Source organism: Eleutherodactylus coqui, chromosome 11, assembly GCF_035609145.1.
Source record: "Eleutherodactylus coqui strain aEleCoq1 chromosome 11, aEleCoq1.hap1, whole genome shotgun sequence".
NCBI lineage: Eukaryota > Metazoa > Chordata > Amphibia > Anura > Eleutherodactylidae > Eleutherodactylus > Eleutherodactylus coqui.
In genome coordinates, this window is record NC_089847.1 from 197,338 (window position 1) to 223,484 (window position 26,147).

General features: G+C 47.8%; 1 protein-coding gene across 1 annotated transcript in view; it reads left to right on the forward strand.

The window, feature by feature from the left end:
• Positions 1 to 26,147, forward strand: part of CDH16 (cadherin 16) — a 208,800-nt gene that overhangs the window by 39,564 nt on the left and 143,089 nt on the right. The window contains exons 6-8 of the mRNA XM_066583811.1: positions 2,129 to 2,254; positions 2,605 to 2,755; positions 5,181 to 5,411. Of these exons, the coding sequence (XP_066439908.1) occupies positions 2,129 to 2,254; positions 2,605 to 2,755; positions 5,181 to 5,411 (508 nt within the window). The remainder of the gene's footprint in view (positions 1 to 2,128; positions 2,255 to 2,604; positions 2,756 to 5,180; positions 5,412 to 26,147) is intronic.

A 26,147-nucleotide genomic window follows, 5' to 3' on the forward strand; every position in this document is an offset into this window, starting at 1 on the left:
TCTACAGGAATACCGGCCCCTGTGGACAGGAAGCTTCTTGTAGTTGCTTCAGATTAGATGGCGGTGCTGACATGTTCTGACAGGAATGGGGCAGCAATTCATGCTGCTTGCGCCAAATTCTGACCTCCCATCAGCACATAAACCTGTCTCCATCTGACCAGGAAATGTTATTCCGCTGCTCAGTGATACAAGTTTTGCGTTCTTTTGCCCGCTGGAGTCTTTCTGTTTCTCTTAGGCACAATGGCGGTAGAACTGCCCGTCTGCAGTTATAGCCCATTTGTGCGAAGGAACGGCAAGTTGTGCGTTCGGACACGTTAGTTGGAGCTCCAGCGTTGTATCCGGCTGACCAAGCAGCCTGTTGGTCAGAACGATTCCTGACATCCCCCTCTGACCCCTTTCAGTGATTAGTTCTTTCCGTCCACAGGATCCCCTGTTGCCGGATGCTTTCCTCCATCGCACCATTCTCAGTATACTTTCCACACCGTTGCATGAGAAATCCTTCCGCGGTTGGCAGTGAGACCCCGGCTAGTCTAGCACTGATGACCGGCCTCGTTGGAAGTCACTCCGATCACTAGATTTTCCCATCTAAAGTGGATTCACACTGAAACTGATCCGCAGAAAACTTGTCATGTGATTTTATGCCGCACTCCGGGGTCACGGGGCGAATTACCGTACAGGGGGCGCCAATCGTGAGAGGGCTGGGGGCTGTGATAAAGGGGCCGTTCACATGCTGGAAATATTTAGTTTGTACAGAACAGTTCATGGTACCGTTGGGGAATCCTTCAGCGGCCACGCTGGCAAATAACCTGTCTTTGAGGTTGTAACACAGTAGTATATTAACAGTCGCATCAGTCTGCTGCTACATCTCTACTTAGTGAGATCATTCATATACATGAAGGAGAGCAGGAGTGATCTGGAAAGCCATAAGCCCAAACATAAACCTCGGAGGGGCTCCACAGACAGCAGTATACAGTAGATATCGGATGTCTTCTCATGTTAGGAGCTGCCGCACGGTCTGGGAGGGGGACGCTTCATCCACAAGGTGAGATGGATGAAGACCACCTTTTACATGTGGTTTGTCTGCCATTACTATAGTATCAGTGGAATCACCTTCAGTTGAATACAACATGAGGAAACGATCGTGTAGACGTCAGATATAATGAAAACAAAGGTTTGGTACCGTGTTAGCCAGTAGAGCAAAATGTGATTGTTCCTAGCAGGAGAAACCACGTAATCTTGTAGATATGATACCGTCAGGCCTGACGAAGAGCCCGAGAGTTTTGCAAGCTCGCTATTACATCATGTATTTTTGTTAGCCATTAAAAGTTATCATATCTACAAGATTACATGACTTCAGATATTTAATGTACATCTCAACCCATTGGCTAAATATTCAGACTCTCTGCGGGGTGAGGAGGGGGCCACCAATAACAGAGTAGAAGTGGGCGCACCCTCTTGTGTACATCCCAAAGATATCCTACTACCATTTTATAGTACTTTCCTGGCGTTTAGCTTTAGTAACTGGTTAGTGTCAGACAGACGCCCCCTCCCATCTTGAAGTGGTGGTGTAGCATATTACACAGTCTGGAATGAAGGGCCCAAACCGTATGAGACCTGATAGGAACTGGATTATCAAATGGTCATGGGAAAGTCCGTAGGAACCACTTGTAGCCATTCTTTTCCATGGAAAGTGAGTATCTCGCGCTCGTGTGAACTGGTATTGCAAGAGATGACATTACTATGCACTGGCGCGCGCATCGGCCTGGGTATTGCCGTCTCCAAATCTTCTTCATTCACAAATACATTCTGGTGAGGCAAGCTTAAATGTTCATCTGTCGAAGCCCTCATTCTGTGAATTTTTCTGCAGCGTTGCATGGGATTTCTTGAAGCCGCCAACTCACAATGCCTTTGCTGCAGCCAATTCTATGGTGGAAGACCCGCAGCATTTCCAAAGGGGGTGAACACATTAAGAGGAATTTACTCATTTGTTTACTTCGTCTGGGAGATTTGTGGCTTTAATAGTCGTGAATTAATTGTACATATCCATCTGATGATCCGGTGTTGTCAGGTCCTTCTGATGCTGGATTAAAGTCTGTCTATGAGAAGTCATGTAATGTGGCTCTTGCAGGTGCTGTGGAACAGTACGGAGGTTCAATATCGCCTCTCAGGGAACTTTGCGGGGGATTTGTTCACAGTTGATGAGTCTGGAAATATTTACGTGACAGAAGAGCTGGACCGGGAGCGACAATCACAGGTGATCCCCAGAATATCATATACAACCAATGACGCCATGGCTACTAGGCTTACATGTCCCTCTTTTTGTGTTCATACATCAGGCCGGATGTTTCTGCTGGTTATTTCCTGCGTCTTCTCATTAAGTGACTTCTTTACATGTTTGATAAGGTGTAAATATTTACACTATTCCCTCCAAATGTATATAGTAAGTGATATCTAACATATGGTGTGTTATGTGGGACAGACGCAACTATGGATATCCTGGATCTGTAGACTTCAGTTTGCAGGAATAACCCTCTTAAGGATTTACTATGATGTAAATTGTTTTCTCCTAATTTGTTACTCATTTGTTGTTCACTTGCACCACAGTATCGGATCCAAATATTGGCTCTAAACGTAGATGATGTCTTGTATAGTGACCCCTTGGAGTTAACGGTTACGGTGATGGATGAGAATGACAATGGACCTGTATTCCCTCAAGAGACCTATCATGTGGAAATTACCGAGGAAACCACAAAAGGTCGGTACCGCTAGGAGATCAGCTTCAGTGAGCTCCCACGTAAAATGTAGAGCTGCACTCACATCTAGACATGTAAGGTATGGTCCCCATAATGGCAGCAAAAATGAGCCACCCACCAGGTGCTGGTTCATACCATCATGCCACCGCACACGCACCCATCTGGGCAGAGAAGGGCCCAGCACTTGTTTGCCCCTCTTCCCTTTTGTAATGATGCTGGCTGGACACAAATGGCAGAACTTGAATTCACCTACAGCATTCTCCTTTTACTAACATTGTCTCCCAATACTCAGATACCCCAAGGACTTGCGGTAGAGGTAGGGCTACAGTAGGGAAGAAAAGTATTACAACCGAATCATCACAAAAAGAAATTTATGAAGCGTGTATAAACACAAATGGGTAACACAAAATGCAAGATTAGGAACTTGTCAATAGATGACGGGAAGAGAATGGCGATGGTAATGGAATGTAGATGATGAGGATAATGATGCAGATCATTGATGAAAATAAAAATAACAGGACAATAGTTAACTCTAATACTAGCTCTCCCTGACACTGACCCTAACACCATACGGTGCTACCCCAAATGACCCTCAGTTATCTGTAATGGCAAACTATTTTTGTGGCACTATTGCTAGAAAACCAATGAGAGGACACCTACGGTAGGACCCTGAGAAAAGAAAACCAAAGTTACAAGAAGTAGACAGGACAAATACAAACTACGAAGAGGCAAAGACTTGGCTAGAAATAACCACAAGGACTAGACTACACTGGTGAAGACAAGACTAGATTAAGAACAAGAAACTAGAAACTACAATTAATACTGGATTCAAACACACAGCTCACACTACAACCAGCAACACACTGCAGAAACCAGAAAGATAGGCTAACGGGACACACTTCTCCATACAAGGCTGAGCTGAAGCAGTGTTGTCAGCTGACCCACTCTAATTCATGAGATGTGTGCAGTTGCATAGCAACTGCCCCAACAACTAGTAGATCAGAGATGACAGAGCAGCAGGAAAAATCCATGTTATTCATAAGACTGTCCAGCAATTGTAGGATAAAGAGCAGCATGACCCTCTGGCTGACTCTTCCGCTAGTCTAATAATATTGCAATACCTTGTAGAGACATGCAAACCCACTGAGGCTCTTACCGTTCAACAAAAGGGGCAACAATGGGTAAACTGAACTGAGGCCCCATAGAAACAGCATGTTGCTTTTACAGTAGAATGTTACAAAACCGCCTTTATCCTTATTGCAAAATGTTAATGTTTTCCCCAAACAAATACTGCTGAAACTCCTCTTACCGCGGGGATTACTTCATGGCATAATTCTCACCTTGGAAGAATCTGTGAGTTGGAACACCCCGGATTTCTCTAGCGCACCCAAAGCCCTTGTGTGCTGCTCTGAGATTGCTTCTCTGACATGTCATGCAGCGTGACTCCATGACATGCCAAAACGTAAATGAAAGGGAAGCTCAGTATGTCCGATTGTAAATGCCGTTGGGAAGGGGTCTTTCAGACTCCACAATGAATGTCTGGCTTTTTTCTCAGCAGTGCTTGAATACATTTAGTTTCAGCTATTTTTATTAATGATTTCTATACATAAAATCCTGGTGGACAACATTTGTAAGTCCTCGCGCAGGGGGCCATTTGTATCTGACTTGAAGTACTTTGCTTGAATACATTTAACATCTAACTAGCCAGCAGTAAAGGTTGTGTAGATTCACTTTCATTCAGCAACGGTGCTGGTGGCATTGGCTGAAGTACCCATATATAAGGATTCTCATAGGAAAGGATGGGATGTTCTCCTTCCTCTGTCCTCCTTAAAGGGGTTGTCCCGCGCCAAAATGGGGTTTTTTTTTTCAATAGCCCCCCCGTTCGGCGCGAGACAAACCCGATGCAGGGTTTTAAAAAAAAAAAACGGATAGTACTTACCCGAATCCCCGCGCTCCGGTGACTTCTTACTTACCTTGAGAAGATGGCCGCCGGGATCTTCACCCTCGGTGGACCGCAGGTCTTCTGTGCAGTCCATTGCCGATTCCAGCCTCCTGATTGGCTGGAATCGGCACATGTGACGGGGCGGAGCTACGAGGAGCAGCTCTCTGACACGAGCGGCCCCATTCAGAAGGGAGAAGACCGGACTGCGCAAGCGCGTCTAATCGGGCGATTAGACGCTGAAAATTAGACGGCACCATGGAGACGGGGACGCTAGCAACGGAACAGGTAAGTGAATAACTTCTGTATGGCTCATAATTAATGCACAATGTACATTACAAAGTGCATTAATATGGCCATACAGAAGTGTATACCCCAACTTTGTTTCGCGGGACAACCCCTTTAATGCTTATTCACTTACAGTCTGCAGCCTCCTGGATATTGTAATTTCTTTGCAGTATTTGTAATTAATATCATTTATTTTACAGGTACCCTTTTTATTGCACTTAAGGCTGAAGATGCAGATGACCCAACATCCAGGAATGCACAGATCAGGTATAGGATTGTGAGTCAGGAGCCTCCACTACCAAGGGATAATGTATTCGACATTGGGAACAGCACAGGGCACATAATATTACGGGATGACAGTCTGAAGGCTGAGGCTACAAAGAGATACACCCTTGAAGTGTTGGCCACTGATCTTAATGGAGCAGATGGAGGTAAGCGGCACATAAGATTTACAACATGCGCTTGAGTCTATAACTCTTCCTTTGATGATCATTCTCTAGGGTCGATATTAGCCCACATTTATTGAATGGCCACTTAATTAGAAACACCCATCTAGTAGCACACTGGATTTTCTTTGGCCTTCAAAACCGCAACAATTCATCACGGTATCAGGGAACCCGGTGCACCAAGAAAACACTCCTCACACCATTACTGCACCTCCACCAGCTGACAGGAAGGGGTCAGCGATTCATGCTGCTTGCGCCAAATTCTGACCTCCCACCAGCAACATAAATCTGGCTCCTTCTGACCAGGAGATGTTTTTTTGCTGTTCTGTGATACAAGTTTTGCGCTCTTTTGCCCGCTGGAGTCTTTCCGTTTCTCCTAGCCGCAATGGCGCTGGAACTGGTCATCTGCTGTTATACCATCTGTGCGGAGGAACGGCGAGTTGTACGTTCGGAGCTTAAGCGTTCATGTAGCTGTAGTTTCACCTTTTTGTCACAGAGATTCCGTTTAACCCATTTAGGACCAGAGATTTTTTTTTTGCCTTCTTGTCTCTGCCTTTCAAGAGTCATAACCGTTTTATTTCTCCATGGCTGTATTTAACGTACCATACAATGTATGGATAAACTGTAGAGATGAGCGAGCACCAAAATGCTCGGGTGCTCGTTACTCGAGTCGAACTTTTCGCGATGCTCGAGGGTTCGTTTCGAGTAACGAACCCCATTGAAGTCAATGTGCGACCCGAGCATTTTTGTATATCGCCGATGCTCGCTAAGGTTTTCATTTGTGAAAATCTGCAAAACCCAAGAAAGTGCTGGAAACGACACAGAAACGGATAGGGCAGGCGAGGGGCTACATGTTGGGCTGCATCTCAGGTTCCCAAGTCCCACTATTAAGCCACAATAGCGGCAAGAGTCTGCCCCCCCCCCTACCAATTTTTACTTCGGACAAACCCTCATTAGCAAGGCATACCTTAGCTAAGCACCACACTACCTCCAACAAAGCACAATCACTGCCTGCATGACACTCTGCTGCCACATCTCCTGGGTTACATGCTGCCCAACGCCCCCACATGACCCAGTGTCCACAGCGCACACCAAAGTGTCCCTGCGCAGCCTTCAGCTGCCCTCATGCCACACGCTGGCCTCACAGCCACACCACCCTCATGTCTATTTATAAGTGCGTCTGCCATGAGGAGGAACCGCAGGCACACACTGCAGAGGGTTGGCAGGGCCAGGCAGCGACCCTCTTTAAAAGGGGCGGGGCGATAGCCCACAATGCTGTACAGAAGCAATGAGAACTCCAATCCTGTGCCACCTCCATCAGGAGCTGCAAATGTGGGCATAGCAATGGGGAATCCATGTGCCACACAGTATTCATTCTGTCAAGGTGTCGCATAGCTCAATCCACACTGCAAGGGGAAAGCCGTCAGCGCTCTGCCCTCTACCCAAGTCAGTCAGTGTCTTTGTGCCAGACAGGTCAAACACCGCGATGGGAACTAAGTTTGCACCAACAGCATAGGGGGGTCCTATGAAGCCCAAGACATGAACAAAAAATAGATCTGAGCGGCCAAACATGGCAGACTTGCACCGCGCCCACGACATAGGCCTCGGCCCACAGCTTCAGCAATCCTAGGCAGGAAGCGGACTTTCACTGCACCCAGGACATAGGCCTCTGCACAAAACCTCAGCAATCGCGGGCCTACAGCGGACTCCTATGCTAGCGTAGCTGTGCACGTCTCATTAGCGCTGTATTGCTCCTGTAGTTTGTCCCAATGCAGTGCCCCGGATAGTAGAGCTAACGTCAGATTAAATACAGGTGGTCTTCGGCCCACACTGCATGCCCAAGTCAGACTAGGGTTTTTTATAAGTAGACACAGGCAGGTACAACTCCGTGTGGACCGACAGCATGGGTGGGTCCCAGGAAGCCACCGGCGGTACAAAAATAAACCCCATTGCAGTGCCCAGCACAGCTGAGGTAACGTGAGGTTTAATGCAGGTGGGCTTCGGCCCACACTGCATGCCCCAGTCAGACTGGGGTTCCTTATAAGTAGACACATGCAGTTACAACTCCGTGTGGACCGACAGCATAGGTGGGTCCCAGGAAGCCACCTGCGTTACATAAATATATCCCATTGCATTGCCCAGCACAGCTGAGGTTACGTCCGATGAAATACAGGTGGGCTTCGGCCCACACTGCATGCCCCAGTCAGACTGGAGTTTTTAAATACATAGACACAGGCAGGTACAACTCACTAATGTGAAGTCCGTGTGGACCCACAGCATGGGTGGCTCCCTGAAACCCACTGGAGGTACAAAAATAATAATAATAATAATAATAATAATCTTTATTTGTATAGCGCCAACATATTCCGCAGCGCTTACATAGACAGGGGAAATACAGAAAGACAAAAGTACAAAAAATTACAGAACCACGGTTACAATCGTAATCAGCTGATGGAAACAATAGGGGTGAGGGTCCTGCTCCAACGAGCTTACATACTACAGGTAATGGGGTGATACAGAAGGTAAAATGGCTGGAGGTGTGCACAGTATCGCGTGCTGGAGAGTGAGGGATGCTATATACAGACAACAGTCAGACATTTAGCTATGCGACGGCAGGATCAATATGACTACAGGAGCAGTTTATGACGGCTAGCAGGGATTGCAGTCAGTAGGTCAGGGAGCATGTTATCAGGCGGTGTACAGAAGGGTTTGTTTAGGGAATGCGGTATGCATCCCTGAAGAGGTGCGTCTTTAGAGCACGCCTGAAGTTTTTCGAGTCCTGGATTGCCCGGATGTTCTTTGGTAGTGCGTTCCAGAGGACCGGTGCTGCTCTGGAGAAGTCTTGGAGGCGGGAGTGAGAAGTTCGAATTAGAGGGGTGTGCAGTCTAGTTTCGTTTGCCGAGCGGAGAGCCCGGGCTGGGTGATGGATTGAGATGAGGGAGGCGATATAGGGGGGCGCTACACTGTGGAGGGCTTTGTGGATGAAGGTAATAAGTTTAAATTGAATTCTGTAGTTAACAGGCAGCCAGTGCAGTGACTGGCACAGGGCAGAGGCGTCCGAGTAGCGGCTGGACAGTAATATGAGCCTGGCTGCCGCATTCAGGATGGATTGGAGAGGGTAGAGTCTGGTGCAGGGGAGGCCGACCAGCAAGGAGTTGCAATAGTCGAGCCGTGAGTGGATGAGGGCAACAACAAGCGTTTTCAGCGTGTCTATGGTGAGAAAGGAGCGGATTCTTGAGATGTTCTTTAGGTGCAGCCGACATGTTCGGGCCACTGACTGGATGTAGGGAGTAAATGAGAGATCTGAGTCGAATATGAAATATATCCCATTGCACTGCCCAGCACAGCTGAGGTAACGTCAGGTTTAATGTAGGTGGGCTTCGGCCCACAGTGCATGCCCCAGTCAGACTGGGGTTCTTTATAAGTAGACACATGCAGTTACAACTCCGTGTGGACCGACAGCATAGGTGGGTCCCAGGAAGCCACCGGCGGTACATAAATATATCCCATTGCATTGCCCAGCACAGCTGAGGTTACGTCCGATTAAATGCTGGTGGTCTTTGGCCCACACTGCATGCCCCAGTCTGACTGGGGTTTTTAATACATAGACACTGGAAGATACAAATCCCTAATGTGAAGTCCCTGTGGACCCACAGCATGGGTGGCTCCCTGGAACCCACCAGCGGTACATAAATGTATCCCATTGCAGTGCCCTGCTCAGCAGAGCTAACGTCACATACAATACAGGTGGGCTTCGACCCACAGTGCATGCCCCAGTCAGACTGGTAATATGTACCTTAACAGTAACCGCGTTGGTGGGAATGTGGTGGCGACTGCGGACCTAGTAGCATGGTTTTATTTAGTTGGTTTTCGGAATGTGGCCATGATTAAGTGGGCCGTGGCGGGGGGATGGTGGGGGGGGGGGGCGCTCTCTTGTTGTGTCGGTAAAGGTGAAATTCTTGGACTGCCACCAGACGGAGCAATGGAAAGGTATTTGCCAAGAATGTTTTCATTGTTGGAGGAGGAGGGGGATTTTTTTGAGGCACTACGTGTCCTCTCCACGTGTCCGTGGTTATATGCACCTTAACAGTAACCGCATTGGTGGGAAATGGCCTCGCCACCATCATGTCTTTGGGAAGCCTCCGTTTCCACACCCCAATGACATAGCAGTAGCAGCGGTATAGGCAGAGCCCAGAATTAGTAACATTTCAGCGGTAGCATTAGGGACAGGCCCCAGTAACATATCACTAGCAGCATTATAGGAGGAGCACGGTATTAGTTCCATTTCAGTAGTAGTAGCAGTCCAGACAGGCTCCAGTAACAATTCCGAAGCAGCAGTATAGGGGGAGCACAGTCTTAGTTCCATTTCAGTAATAGTAGAGGTCAAGACAGGCCACAGTAACATTCCCGTTGCAGCAGTTTAGGGAGATAACAGTCTCTTTCACATTTCAGTAGTTGCAGTATAGACAAGGCCCCAGTTACATTTATGTAGCAAAAGTGTAGGCCAACCCCACACACCTTGCTGTACCATGAGTGCAAGCGAAGCCCATAAAAATTACTAGGATTACACTGTAGGCGAGGGCCCAAAAAAATTGGTGTACCAAGAGTACTAATGTACCTCAGGAAAATTGCCCATGCCCAACCAAGAGGGCAGGTGAAACCCATTAATCGCTTTGGTTAATGTGACTTAATTTGTACCTAGGCCTGGAGGCAGCCCAGTTAAAATAAAAATTGGTTCAGGTGCAAGTTTCAACACTTTAATGAGAATTGAAACGTATAAACATTGTTTACAAAAGTCATATGACTGAGCCTTGTGGGCCTAAGAAAAATTGCCCGTTCGGCGTGATTACGTGAGGTTTCAGGAGGAGGAGCAGGAGGAGGAGGATGAATATAATACACAGATTGATGAAGCTAAAAGGTCCCCATTTTTGATGGTGATAGAGAACGATGCTTCCATCCGCAGGTGCAGCCTACGTATTGTTTAGGTACCGCTGCTGTCCGCTGGTGGAGAAGAGAAGTCTGGGGAAATCCAGGCTTTGTTCATCTTGATGAGTGTAAGCCTGTCGGCACTGTCGGTTGACAGGCGGGTACGCTTATCCGTGATGATTCCCCCAGCCTCACTAAACACCCTCTCTGACAAGACGCTAGCCGCAGGACAAGCAAGCACCTCCAGGGCATACAGCGCGAGTTCAGGCCACGTGTCCAGCTTCGACACCCAGTAGTTGTAGGGGGCAGAGGCGTCACGGAGGACGGTCGTGCGATCGGCTATGTACTCCCTCACCATCCTTTTACAGTGCTCCCGCCGACTCAGCCTTGACTCGGGAGCGGTGACACAGTCTTGCTGGGGAGCCAGAAAGCTGGCAAAGGCCTTGGAGAGTTTTCCCCTGCCTGCGCTGTACATGCTGCCTGATCTCCGCGCCTCCCCTGCTACCTGGCCCTCGGAACTGCGCCTTCTGCCACTAGCGCTGTCGGATGGGAATTTTACCATCAGTTTGTCCGCCAGGGTCCTGTGGTATAGCATCACTCTCGAATCCCTTTCCTCTTCGGGTATGAGAGTGGAAAGGTTCTCCTTATACCGTGGGTCGAGCAGTGTGTACACCCAGTAATCCGTAGTGGCCAGAATGCGTGTAACGTGAGGGTCACGAGAAAGGCATCCTAACATGAAGTCCGCCATGTGTGCCAGGGTACCTGTACGCAACACATGACTGTCCTCACTAGGAAGATCACTTTCAGGATCCTCCTCCTCCTCAGGCCATACACGCTGAAAGGATGACAGGCAAGCAGCATGGGTACCCTCAGCAGTGGGCCAAGCTGTCTGTCCCCCCTCCTCCTCATGCTCCTCCCCCTCCTCCTCCTCCTCCTCAACGCGCTGAGATATAGACATGAGGGTGCTCTGACTATCCAGCGACATACTGTCTTCCCCCGCCTCCGTTTCTGAGCGCAAAGCGTCTGCCTTTATGCTTTGCAGGGAACTTCTCAAGAGGCATAGCAGAGGAATGGTGACACTAATGATTGCAGCATCGCCGCTCACCATCTGGGTAGACTCCTCAAAGTTTCTAAGGACCTGGCAGATGTCTGCCAACCAGGCCCACTCTTCTGTAAAGAATTGAGGAGGCTGACTCCCACTACGCCGCCCATGTTGGAGTTGGTATTCCACTATAGCTCTACGCTGCTCATAGAGCCTGGCCAACATGTGGAGCATAGAGTTCCACCATGTGGGCACGTCGCACAGCAGTCAGTGCACTGGCAGATTAAACCGATGTTGCAGGGTCCGCAGGGTGGCAGCGTCCGTGTTGGACTTGCGGAAATGTGCGCTGAGCCGGCGCACCATTCCGAGCAGGTCTGACAAGCGTGGGTAGCTTTTCAGAAACCGCTGAACCACCAAATTAAAGACGTGGTCCAGGCATGGCACGTGCGTGAGGCTGCCGAGCTGCAGAGCCGCCACCAGGTTACGGCCGATGTCACACACGACCATGCCCGGTTGGAGGCTCAGCGGCGAAAGCCAGCGGTCGGTCTGCTCTGTCAGACCCTGCAGCAGTTCGGGGGCCATGTGCCTCTTCTCTCCTAAGCTGAGTAGTTTCAGCACGGCCTGCTGGCGCTTGCCTACCGCTGTGCTGCCACCCCGCGCGACACCGACTGGTGGCGACGTGCTGCTGCTGACACATCTTCATTGCGAGACAGAGGTTGCGTAGGAGGAGGAGGAGGGTGGTTTAGTGGAGGAAGCATACACCGCCGCAGATACCAGCACCGAGCTGGGGCCCGCAATTCGGGGGGTGGGTAGGACGTGAGCGGTCCCCGGCTCTGACTCGGTCCCAGCCTCCACTAAATTCACCCAATGTGCCGTCAGGGAGATATAGTGGCCCTGCCCGCCTGTGCTTGTCCACGTGTCCGTTGTTAAGTGGACCTTGGCAGTAACCGCGTTGGTGAGGGAGCGTACAATGTTGCGGGAGACGTGGTCGTGCAGGGCTGGGACGGCACATCTGGAAAAGTAGTGGTGACTGGGAACCGAGTAGCGCGGGGCCGCCGCCGCCATCATGTTTTTGAAAGCCTCTGTTTTCACAAGCCTATACGGCAGCATCTCTAGGCTGATCAATTTGGCTATGTGCACGTTTAACGCTTGAGCGTGCGGGTGTGTGGCGGCGAACTTGCGCTTGCGCTCAAACAGTTGCGCTAGCAATGGCTGGACGCTGCGCTGAGAGACATTGCTGGATGGGGCCGAGGACAGCGGAGGCTGGGTATTAATTCACCAACTACTACCCCCAGCAGAGACGCAGTAAACTGAAGGCAGTGACAGGCAGGCCAAATACAATATTTTTTTGAAGTTTTTGGGAACAACCACACTGCCTGTGATATACACTGTATTTTGATTTCCCTGTGGGAGGCTGACTTCGCGTACGTAACGCACTGCAGAGGCAGGCAACAATTATGCGCAAGGCTGGGTATTAATTCACCAACTACTACCCCCAGCAGAGACGCAGTAAACTGAAAGCAGTGACAGGCAGGCCAAATACAGTATTTTTTTGAACTTTTTGGGAAAAAGCCCACTGCCTATATAGCCAGTATATCTCTTTCACCTTTCCCACTGTCCCTGCCTCACCAGTACTGCCCCTATACTCTGTAAAATGACTGCAGACTGAGGACGCTATGGTCTGCACGTCCGATATACAAAAAAAACAAATTGTGCAACACTGCTCCCAGCAGCCTCAACAGTACTGCACACGGTCAGATGTGGCCCTAAGAAGGACCTTGGGGTTCTTGAAGACTAAAATAACACCTAACGCTCTCCCTATAGCAGCAGCAGCATCAGCAGCACTTTCCCTGATCTATGTCAGCATGCATCTGTGGCGAGCCGCGGGCGGGGCAGATTTAAGTACTCGGGTGTCATCTGATCTCCCCAGCCACTCACTGAAGGGGGGTGGTATAGGGCTGGAACGTCACAGGAGGAAGTTGTAATGCCTTCCCTGTCTTTCTATTGGCCAGAAAAGCGCGCTAACGTCTCAGAGATGAAAGTGAAAGTAACTCGAACATCGCGTGGTACTCGTTACGAGTAACGAGCATCTCGAACACCCTAATACTCGAACGAGCATCAAGCTCGGACGAGTATGCTCGCTCATCCCTAATAAACTGTAAAAAATATATATATTAAAAGGGGAGAAATTTAAAAAAATGCGATTGCACCATTTTTGGAGGTTTATTTTTTACAGAGTTCATGATGCAGTAAAAATGACTTTTGATCTTTGTTGTATGCATCAATATGATTACAGTGATACCAAATAATAAGGTCTTTTATAACATTTTTCTATTTTTTAAAAAGCAAATATATATTTTTTTCTGAAACAAAATTTTTTCTATTGCCATATTCTGAGACTCGTAACATTTTCATCAATTGGGCTGTCTGAGGGCTAATTTTTTCCTGTAATTTTTATTCGTATCCTTTTGGGAAGCATGTGTCTTTTTGTTTACTTATTATTCAAATTTTTGGGGGAGCTGAGATCAGATAGCAAATCCACAATTCTGGTATTTTTGCACTTTTTTTTTACAGACTTCACCATGCATTATAAATATTATGATATTTTAATAGTTCAGACTTTTATGCATAAAGTAATTCTAAATATATGTGTTTTGTTTTGTTTTTTTTTACTCAGTTTTTTTTAATGGTAAAGCTGGGTAAAGAGTTTTATTTCTTAATATTTTTTAACAGCAGCCCCAGAAGCCTTCAGTGGACTCTGAGCTGCCATGCTAACCCACCAGCAACCCCCAATCACATTGCTGACACCCCCTTCCCCACCACCACCACCCCTCCACTGACTGTATAGACGTATGGTTAGATTTGACTGCAGGATCTAAACAGTTAACTGCTAGTTTTGCTCCTCTTGGCCAGGCGATTAAAATTGCTCTTTTTTAGCTAAATAAAATTTCATAATTCCAAACCGAGTTTTGGCAAAAATCAAGGGAAATTTGAATTTCCTGTAGTGCATGCTGCAGAGGTCAGTGTTCAGCCAATCAGCAGCTAGGGCGCCTTGATGATGTTATGAAAAGTATCATCCATCTCCCATATGGGTAACAGTTTCATTGGATGCTTGCATCACGTGACCTAGCCATGTATAACATAGGTACAGTGTAACCAGTGGCCATTTTACATTTGAGCACAGGACATAGAAGATGCATTACCACTTGTATGCCTACATGATATGTGGTCAATACATTGCCACAGATGGCATTATTACTATTTTGCGTACTATAGAGGGGCAGTTTGTGTAAAGGTGTAGATAATCTAGGTGATGGAAAAGTAAGGAGCTAAAAATGTCTGTGTGTGAAACTGAGCAGAGGCAAGTTGTGGACAGGAGAAGTTGTCATGCGGGTCTGGGCCAGATCCAGAAGAAAAGGGGAACAGAAAAATTTCAGTTAGAAAGTGCGTCACCTGTGATCACTATATATAATCACATCACATTCATAGTCTGCAAAACACTAGAGCCGGTATCTACAGTTATATGGCCACTGTATGTGCTGCGAGAGATTTACTGCCGCATGTGCGTTACACATGTCAAAGGGGCCCGCTGAGACTAAGGCTGGAGCCAGCACTAGTCAGCGGTCTCAGATGTCATTCAAAGTCACCAGTGTGGCTACTACGAATTATTTGCAGTTATTATGCATCTAGCAGTGGGATTTGGGGAATTCAATTATGCTATGCCAAAGAGGGACAGTTCACAAAGATACAAGGTATACTCTGTGGACTTCTGTTCTCACTTATCCTGCCTCCCAGGAATGCAGTTGGCGGTGTTTTTTTTTTTTTTTGTTAATCTAAAGTGAAAAGTAACTCAAACAAGAAAACATAGTCCATGTTAAGGCCCATTTACACAAAGTGATGATCACTCAAAGATCGCTCAAACGACAGTGATGGCTTTGAGCCATCATTTTGCATAAAATTTTAAGTAGCTACTCAGCTACTTAAGAGCAATTAAGTGTGCAAATGAAGCCTTTAGCTGAAAGCAGTTAACAGTCCAAGGGCTCTTATCTGCTTTCAGTTCTTTTGTTCTCCAGCGGGAAACAATGCTATCAGCACTCCTCCCCGTGTAGAACTGCTGATAAGACTGAATGATGATTTTTAGGTTGGACTGAATTTAACGATCAGCTGGCAGTGCACAAAAAGTACAGGATGGCCGTGCATTTAGACGCAATGATTATCGCTCAAACGATCGATTTTTAGCAATTTTTGAGCGATCATCACTCCGTGTAAATGGGCCTTTAGTGGTTTCAGATGTTATTCAAAGTTGCGAGTCTGGCCACTATGAATTATTTGCAGGCTTTACGCCGCTAGCAGTAGTTTTTTGTAAACTACAAAGTTAGCTGATAAGTTATATAAAACTACTCTAAAATGTAACCAACAAAACTAAATAAAAATAAATAAAAATGAATCCTGAAGAAAGCAAGGGGTACGGGACATATCAGTGGTGGTAGAGGACGGGCCAAGTAGGCACTTTAAGCGGCTCCCACGGAAGCAACAGCTCCCTGCTTTGCAGGAGGCAAGGTAAGCCCACTGCCATTCTTTGGAAGGGGTTCTACCTGAGCGTTATATCCACAGTACACAGAACAGGTCGTAGAGTGGATGACACAGCATGCCTCAAGTACCACCACCTCCTCTTCCTCCCAGTTGCAGGCACACAGCAGTCAGTCTGCACCAGTTGGGCATGACCATTCCCCCTGTACTTTACCCCATGTCAAATCCCTGCACCCTCCGAAGCAGTCCACTTGGATCAGTCTAAGGAGCTGTTTGATCATTCAGTGTCATGGATGTCAACAGGGCACTTCAACGTCAAGCAACTAGAGAGAGAAGACCAAGAGATTGAATGCACTGATACCCAACCCTTTTTATCCTCCACAGGCAATGTGTACTCAGGGAAATGTGGAAACAGAGGTGCAAGCTCCTGGTGCTCACTGTAATATAGAGTCCAGGAGGAGAAGCACATCAAACAAAGAGAGGAAGAGGAGGTGGAAGATAAGGTGCTTGACCCATCATGGACAAACCGGGAGAGTCATGATAGCAGCTTGCAGGGGAAGGTTTCAGAGGTGGACGTTGCGGAATAGCACTATGCTAAGACAAAAAGAAGGATATTGCAGACAAACACAAGGGCTGTACCGTTACTATTAGCTACTACTAGTCGCAGCTGCACTGTCATCAGCCCTACAGCTAGGTCGCTGACAGGACTTGTGCAGCCTGGACATTCTTTGAAACCACAGATGATGACTGAAGAGTGGTCGTCTGAAAGATCTGCCGGAAGGCTTTCAAAGGCAGCAAGAATGTAGACCGCTATTAAGTTTCCTCTCATTCTTCTCTTCTGCAAGCTAAAGATTCCCAGATCCTTTAACCGTTCCTCATAGGACATGGTTTGCAGACAGCTCAACGTCCTGGTTGCCTTGTCAATCTCATATTTGGTCATTTTTTTTCAACAAGGATGGTATGAGATACTTTGTCAAATGCTTTAATAAAGTCAAGATATACTATGTCCACCACATTTCCCTGATCAGCCCAGTCAGTCATTCTGTCATAGAAGGAATTTAGATTTGTCTGGCATGACTTGTTTGTTACAAACCCATGCTGGCTCTGGTTAATTACTCCATCCTTAACCAAGTACTTGCATACCTGCTGTTTAAGAAGATCTTTCCCATTATAGAAGTCAGGATTACAGGCCTGTAGTTTCCTGGATCCAACTTCTTCCCTTTTTCGAAGCTAGGGACAACATTCTGCTTTCTCCAATCATCTGGGACTTCTGATCTCCAGGAAATTTTACAGATTCCAGCAAGTGGTTCAGCAATTACCTCTGCTGCTTAATAGCATCCTAGGATGTAATTCATCTGGACCTTAAGACTTTGATTCATGTAAGTTAGCTAAGTGTTCCTTCACCATCGCTCTGCTTATAGATAGCCTATATTTTTGTTTTACCCAATAGCACAGGGAAGATCAGCTGATGTTACATCTGCTTTCTCAGAGAAAACAGATACAAAATAGGAATTTAAAAGTTCGTCCTTCTCAACATCATTTTTAACCAATTCACCATTTTCATCCTGTAAACATTCTATAGCATCTTTGGCTCTTCTTTTGACCCTCAAAATCCCTTTTTATTGCTTTTGCTCACTCATGCAAGCCTCAATTCATTATCAGCTTTAGCTTTTCTGACACTTGCCCTAGAGTTTCTGCAGACGCATTATATTCTTCTTTAGATATTCCCCCTCTTTCCATTTGATAAACATATTTTTCTTCCTTTTTAACACATGTGCAAGTTCTGTGTTCATCCATCCGGGTTTTTTTAAATGCTTCCCATTCTTCCTTCTTTTAGGGATTGGTAACGATTGTGCTTTGAGAATCTCATTTCACAATATTTCCCAACCTTCTTGGACATTTCTGTCCTTAAGAATATCCAGCCATTGGATTCCTCCTATCCTTTCTCTGAGTTCATTAAAATCTGCCTTTCTGAAATCCAGCCTTGAGGTCTGGGTCTCCTCAGCTCTTGCTCCCCTTATCCAAAATTCAATGATCGCATGATCGCTGCCTCCTAAAGTCCCAGTCTTCCCTGTTGGTAAGAATTAGGTCCAAGATTGCAGATCCCCTTGTTTCCTCTTCTACTTTTTGGAAGATAAATCAGCAAGAGCGAATAAGAATTTGTTGGATCCATTACTTTTACCTGAGACATTCCCAACAAATGTCTGGATAGGTAAATGTCCCAGAATCACTGTCGTACTTTTTATGAGAACTTGGCCATCTGATGTAGAAAGAGTTTATCCATATCTTCTGCTTATCCAGGTGACTCATTCATCCTTGTCTCTCCTCTTCCTCCTCTTCCTTCTTTTCCTCTACCTCTTTGTACCACCTCCACATTGGCATAGATATCTATATGTGACAAAATCCAGTGCACATGGTAAGCACCAAAATGTTGTCCTAAAACTCATATGTCTAGGGGAGGGCAGAGACATGGGAGTAGAACTGTTGATGCCTCTGCAGGCCCAGGCTGACACATGGTTGAACCCGCACAATCTAAAGGCAAGGCTAACTTGTTGGTTGCGATATGCCATGGCAGTCTCATGCACGTACCTTACCTGGTGCATGTGACAAACATGGTAGTGCAGCACTTCCTAAACAATTGCTCAGGTTTACATCTAGTGCTGGAAAAAGCCAGGAAACTGTTTTTGCACTTCCGGCGTTAACACCCAGCTGCCTCGTCTGGCGGAGGTGGAGTGACAGTTCGGGCAACCACCTAACCATTTCATCTGTGACGTGCCTACATGGTGGGATTCCGTGTTGCATATGTTGCAAAGGCTAAGCCAGTGGCAGAGAGTGATTATGGAATACCAGATGTATGCTATTAGCAGGCGCAACAGGGAGATCGATTACTTGATGCCTATGGTGTGGCTGCACATCAAAGACGTGCCTTTCAGGAAGGGACCAAAATGGTCAGTCATGATGACACAATGATCTATATGAAAATATGCCCCTGTTTTCTGCCTGCAGGGACAATGACTGGCTGTTGTCACAGGAGGAGGAAGGTATACCAGCCTTCCAACTATCTGGCCAGTCTGCCATTAATCAACACCATAGGGAGGGTGGCTTTTCCAACACATTTCTCCACCTATGGGAAAACTTTAGTTAAGGAAGAAGAGGAGGAGGATAATATTGAACCAGAGGCAGGGGAGGGGGCCATGTAAGTTTCCTTCCACCTATCACTATTCCCATCTATTCTATGTGGATGGCAAAACCAGCCAAAGGACAAGTGTACGCTATATACCCGTGTGTGGGTGCTGTCAATCTGGGCTATCTAAGAACAGTATACACTGTTTTAAATTTGTATTTTTGGGGTTCAAAGCATACATTATATACCCGTGTGTGGGTGCTGTCAATCCACGCTATCCAACAGTATACACTGTTTAAATTTGTAGTTTTGGGGTTCAAAGCATACGCTGTATGTGTGTGGGTGCTGTCAATCTGCGGTATCTAAGAACAGTATACACTGTTTAAATTTGTTTTTTGAGGGCTCAAAGCATACGCTATATACCTGTGTGTGGGTGTGGTCAATCCACGCTATCTAACAATAGTATACAGTGTTTATTGTGTCTATTTTGGCCTATAAGCGTATGCAAAATAACTCGCATTTTCCGTAGCATTTTGTCCAAGTGCATTATCCAACCTGATATAGACTAGGGGTAAGGGTCGAGGTCGTGGACATGGGCGTCTGAATGAGGGTGTGGGCAGAGGCCAAGGTCCTGGGTGGGGTGAAACAGTGCCTGCTGCTGAGGGATTAGTAGAGCGCCGTGTATCTATGCTCCCTAGCTTCATCTCACATTTTGCAGGTCCACGTGGTAGACCGTTATTAAAAGCACAACAGTGCGATCAGGTGGTGATGTGGATAGCGGATAACGCATCCAGTAATTTATCCAACACGCAGTCCACTCACGCTAGCCAAGGCACTGGACCTCTGAATCCTCAGGCTGCTCCTCCTTCCTCCCAGCCTGGTCACTCCAGGAGAAGGAGAGATGCAGAACAGGCATACTCCCAGGAACCGATCCAGAAGGAACGACCTACGGTGACGCGGAGCTCCCGTTGGTGAAGTAGGCGAAGGGGGTGTGCCTTACCCCATCTGGGATGGGGACAGCTGGATGCTGTGCTGGGAACAATTTTCAGTACGTTGTGGACGCAGGCTTGTGCGGGAGATTGTACTGCAATGCCAGCATGTAACACAGGAGAAGAGGCAGCGGTGTCACCCGCAGGCGGTGATTGGCCTTTGTTGCACGTAGTGTGGTGCTTAGCTAAGATGTGCCAGAGCGTGTGCTTTGCTGATTATGGTCTGTTCCAACTAAATTGTTAGGGGGCTGACTGTCAGGCTCTTGCCCACAATTTGGCTTAATAGTGTGACCTGGGAGCCTCAGATACATCCATGCAAGCTGCGCCTGCTGTTCCCTATCAGTTTCTGTGGTGTTTTCATCACTTTCTGATATTTTAACACAACCTCCCCTATGCAGAGCATGGGTCACCTTGAAAAATGCTCGAGTCTCCCATTGACTTCAATGGGGTTCGATACTTGAAACAAGCTCTCGAGTATTACAAAAAGTGTGACTCGAGTAACGAGCACCTGAGCATTTTGGTGCTCGGTCATCTCTAATCACTTCCCTATAGCTGCGGGGATGCATCCACAATGGATCATGGCTCTGCAGCTCATGGCGGATAATTGTCAGGAAAATATGAACGATAGTTAGCGCTCGTGTAATAGCGCCCTTACAGTAACTTTGCTCATAGCCTGTACTACGCAGTTATTCTGGTCTTGATGTAAATCACATCCTGCTGAACCCCCAAACTGCTCTTTGCTGTAAAGAATTAGGGAAGATTTACTGTTTACACCTGGAATTGTACAGTCCATTATTCTGTGACTACAGACGGCACTGAAACATTGTAGCAAACTTTCAGCATAGAAAAGAGATTTGTGCTGCTTACCTCATAGATCAGGGGTAGTTGTAAGACTGTATAGTGATAGTGACCCCCATAGTGGCTCCAGTAGTAATATTGCCCCTACAGTGGCCCCAATAATAATGGGGTCCCCATAGTGGCCTGGTAGTAATAGGAGAGATAATTTTAAGGTGCTGTCCTTTTTCACTTAACAAAACAAAACGATATATAAAAACAATAAAAGTAAAGGAAGACTCACCTGGCGTCAAAAGCGGTCTAAAAACAGGCCAGCTGTCACACCTGTAGTCCCCGTTAGCTGACAATGGATGTAATCCTGAGACCTTAAACATCCACAGGTCGGGAGAGCCTCAGGGAGAGTCCAAAACTCTCAAGGAAATTTCAGAGCGAAAGAAACAAAAAAAGGAATAGTAAAAATATCACCCCACTCAGGAAGGTCCATAGGAGAGCGATCACATTAATAAGTAAGAGAAAGAATAAATAAAGTACAATAGACCGCCCTCATAGGATTCCCAGAGATGGACAAATAACCAGTTGAATAGGCGAATTCCAATAGAAATGATGTAATGATGCCAAATAAGGTGAGACAACCAAATAAAACCATATGCAAAGCGTTTCGGGCTCCGCACCCTTTCTCAGGCATAAATAAAACATACCTGATCAGTGGGGAAATACTTAAGAAAAAAGACAGGAATAAGTCCTCCTGCTTGAAAAGCGTGTAAGCCTCTCAGAATGGAAGAATGCCACGCCTCACAAACAAGCAGCACCCAGAGTGAAGGAAGTCATGATGACGGACGACAAGGTCGCATACTGGCACAAAGCGGCACGTGCACACCACCTAGGGAGCAGGCGTGGGACTAGGAAAGGAAAACTTTATTAACAAACGACAAAGAAACAAAAGTTATAGTAATCAAGGGGGCATCAAAACAAGACTAATGCAACAATTAAGGAAATTAAATATAATTAACATATTAATGATAAAAGTACTTAAAGGAAATCCTAAATGAACAGTGTGGTTATTGACCTAGATCAGATTGCAAGGAGTAACTAACTCGCACATAAAATAATATAATAAAATAATACCTTAAAAAAATATATAAGATACGTAAATAGCCACGAAAGGACTAGGAAGCAATATAAAATGAGTAAAATAAATGAAATATAAAAATGGGGGAATTTTAATATGAATGTAAATATTAAAGGGGACATTACAAATCTTTGCCAAATGGGAAGGCAATTAAAAGGAAAAAAACAAAAAAACAAAGTAGGTTATAAAAGAAAGAAATAGTACATAAGAATAAAATCAAACTTTCTCTAGAATCTCATTCAAACCATTGGGTGGAAGTGCCTTTAGGCAAAATATCCAATACATTTTTTTTTGCTTTCAGACGTAAAGAAGGCCTGGTCTTCCTTTTTCTGGAGGTTTAATTTTCATTTCAGAAGCATCTTTATTATGAAACTGTAAAAAATGCCTAGATACGCTATGTTTCACCTAACAGTCAGGTATATCTGAGCGATGCTTACACATAGAGATGAGTGAACGTACTCGTTCGAGTATTAGGGTGTTCGAGATGCTCGTTACTCGTGACGAGTACCACGCGATGTTCGAGTTACTTTCACTTTCATCTCTGAGACGTTAGCACGCTTTTCTGGCCAATAGAAAGACAGGGAAGGCATTACAACTTCCCCCTGCGACGTTCAAGCCCTATACCACCCCCCTGCAGTGAGTGGCTGGCGAGATCAGGTGTCACCCGAGTATATAAATCGGCCCCTCCCGCGGCTCGCCACAGATGCATTCTGACAGAGATCAGGGAAAGTGCTGCTGGTGCCGGAGCTGATATAGGGAGAGCGTTAGGAGTCATTTTAGGCTTCAAGAACCCCAACGGTCCTTCTTAGGGCCACATCTAACCGTGTGCAGTAGTCTGGAGGCTGCTTTTTGCAGTGTTGCACTTTTTTTTTTTTTTGTATATCGGCCGTGCAGAGCATTGCGTCCTGCAGTAATTTTACATTGTCCAGGGCCAGTAGTGGTGAGGCAGGGACAGAAGACATATTTAGTGTATATGGGCAGTGGGCCTTTCCAAAAACATTTGGGAAAAAAAATCTATTTGGGCTGCCTGTGACCATCCTCAGTGTACTGGGTCTCTGCTGGGGGTAGTTGTCCTAATTAATACGCAGCCAGCTAAGTGTTACAGCAGGCTTGCGCAAAATTCTTTTCTGCCTCTGTGTTGCCTCTTACATCACCGCTGTATTCCTGTCCACAAGTGTACTGGGTCTCTGCTGGGGGTAGTTGTCCTAATTCATACGCAGCCAGCTAAGTGTTACAGCAGGCTTGCGCAAAATTCTTTTCTGCCTCTGTGTTGCCTCTTACATCACCGCTGTATTCCTGTCCACAAGTGTACTGGGTCTCTGCTAGGGGTAGTTGTCCTAATTCATACGCAGCCAGCTAAGTGTTACAGCAGGCTTGCGCAAAATTCTTTTCTGCCTCTGTGTTGCCTCTTACATCACCGCTGTATTCCTGTCCACAAGTGTACTGGGTCTCTGCTGGGGGTAGTTGTCCTAATTCATACGCAGCCAGCTAAGTGTTACAGCAGGTTTGCGCAAAATTCTTTTCTGCCTCTGTGTTGCCTCTTACATCACCCCTGTATTCCTGTCCACAAGTGTACTGGGTCTCTGCTGGGGGTAGTTGTCCTAATTCATATGCAGCCAGCTAAGTGTTACAGCAGGCTTGCGCAAAATTCTTTTCTGCCTCTGTGTTGCCTCTTACATCACCGCTGTATTCCTGTCCACAAGTGTACTGGGTCTCTGCTGGGGGTAGTTGTCCTAATTCATACGCAGCCAGCTAAGTGTTACAGCAGGCTTGCGCAAAATTCTTTCCTGCCTCTGCTGTGCGTTCCGTAAGCGAAGTCAGCCTCCAACCACAGGCCAATAAGCGGCACATTTAATTACAGCGTTCTGTTTCTGCACTACTGGTAATACACCATGCTGAGGGGTAGGGGTAGGCCTAGAGGACGTGGACGCGGCCGAGGACGCGGAGGCCCAAGTCAGGGTGTGGGCACAGGCCGAGCTCCTGATCCAGGTGTATCGCAGCCGACTGCTGCGGGATTAGGAGAGAGGCACGTTTCTGGCGTCCCCACATTCATCTCACAATTAATGGGTCCACGCGGTAGACCTTTATTAGAAAATGAGCAGTGTGAGCAGGTCCTGTCGTGGATGGCAGAAAGTGCATCCAGCAATCTATCGACCACCCAGTCTTCTACGCCGTCCACAGCTGCAACTCTGAATCCTCTGGCTGCTGCTCCTCCTTCCTCCCAGCCTCCTCACTCCATGAAAATGACACATTCTGAGGAGCAGGCAGACTCCCAGGAACTGTTCTCGGGCCCCTGCCCAGAATGGCCAGCAATGGTTCCTCTCCCACCGGAGGAGTTTGTCGTGACCGATGCCCAACCTTTGGAAAGTTCCCGGGGTCCGGGGGAGGAGGCTGGGGACTTCCGGCAACTGTCACAAGAGCTTTCAGTGGGTGAGGAGGACGATGACGGTGAGACACAGTTGTCTATCAGTGAGGTAGTAGTAAGGGCAGTAAGTCCGAGAGGGGAGCGCACAGAGGATTCAGAGGAAGAGCAGCAGGACGATGAGGTGACTGACCCCACCTGGTTTGCTACGCCTACTGAGGACTGGTCTTCAGAGGGGGAGGCAAGGGCAGCAGCAGGGCAGGTTGGAAGAGGTAGTGCGGTGGCCAGGGGTAGAGGCAGGGCCAGACCGAATAATCCACCAACTGTTTCCCAAAGCGCCCCCTCGCGCCATGCCACCCTGCAGAGGCCGAGGTGCTCAAAGGTCTGGCAGTTTTTCACTGAGAGTGCAGACGACCGACGAACAGTGGTGTGCAACCTGTGTCGCGCCAAGATCAGCCGGGGAGCCACCACCCCCAGCCTCACCACCACCAGCATGCGCAGACATATGATGGCCAAGCACCCCACAAGGTGGGACGAAGGCCGTTCACCGCCTCCGGTTTGCACCGCTGCCTCTCCCCCTGTGCCCCAACCTGCCACTGAGATCCAACCCCCCTCTCAGGACACAGGCACTACCGTCTCCTGGCCTGCACCCACACCCTCACCTCCGCTGTGCTCGGCCCCATCCACCAATGTCTCTCAGCGCACCGTCCAGCCGTCGCTAGCGCAAGTGTTGGAGCGCAAGTACGCCGCCACGCGCCCGCACGCTCAAGCATTAAACGTGCACATAGCCAAATTTATCAGCCTGGAGATGCTGCCGTATAGGGTTGTGGAAACAGAGGCTTTCAAAGGTATGATGGCGGCGGCGGCCCCGCGCTACCCAGTTCCCAGTCGCCACTACTTTTCCCGATGTGCCGTCCCAGCCCTGCATGACCACGTCTCCCGCAACATTGTACGCGCCCTCACCAACGCGGTTACTGCCAAGGTCCACTTAACAACGGACACATGGACAAGCACAGGCGGGCAGGGCCACTATATCTCCCTGACGGCACATTGGGTGAATTTAGTGGAGGCTGGGACCGAGTCAGAGCCTGGGACCGCTCACGTCCTACCCACCCCCAGAATTGCGGGCCCCAGCTCGGTGGTGGTATCTGCGGCGGTGTATGCTTCCTCCACTCAACCACCCTCCTCCTCCTCCTCCTACGCAACCTCTGTCTCGCAATCAAGATATGTCAGCAGCAGCACGTCGTCACCAGTCGGTGTCGCGCGGCGTGGCAGCACAGCGGTGGGCAAGCGCCAGCAGGCCGTGCTGAAACTATTCAGCTTAGGAGAGAAGAGGCACATGGCCCACGAACTGCTGCAGGGTCTGACAGAGCAGACCGACGGCTGGCTTGCGCCGCTGAGCCTCCAACCGGGCATGGTCGTGTGTGACAACGGCCGTAACCTGGTGGCGGCTCTGCAGCTCGGCAGCCTCACGCACGTGCCATGCCTGGCCCACGTCTTTAATTTGGTGGTTCAGCGCTTTCTGAAAAGCTACCCACGCTTGTCAGACCTGCTCGGAAAGGTGCGCCGGCTCTGCGCACATTTCTGCAAGTCCCACACGGACGCTGCCACCCTGCGCACCCTGCAACATCGGTTTCATCTGCCAGTGCACCGACTGCTGTGTGACGTGCCCACACGGTGGAACTCTACGCTCCACATGTTGGCCAGGCTCTATGAGCAGCGTAGAGCTATAGTGGAATACCAACTCCAACATGGGCGGCGCAGTGGGAGTCAGCCTCCTCAATTCTTTACAGAAGAGTGGGTCTGGTTGGCAGACATCTGCCA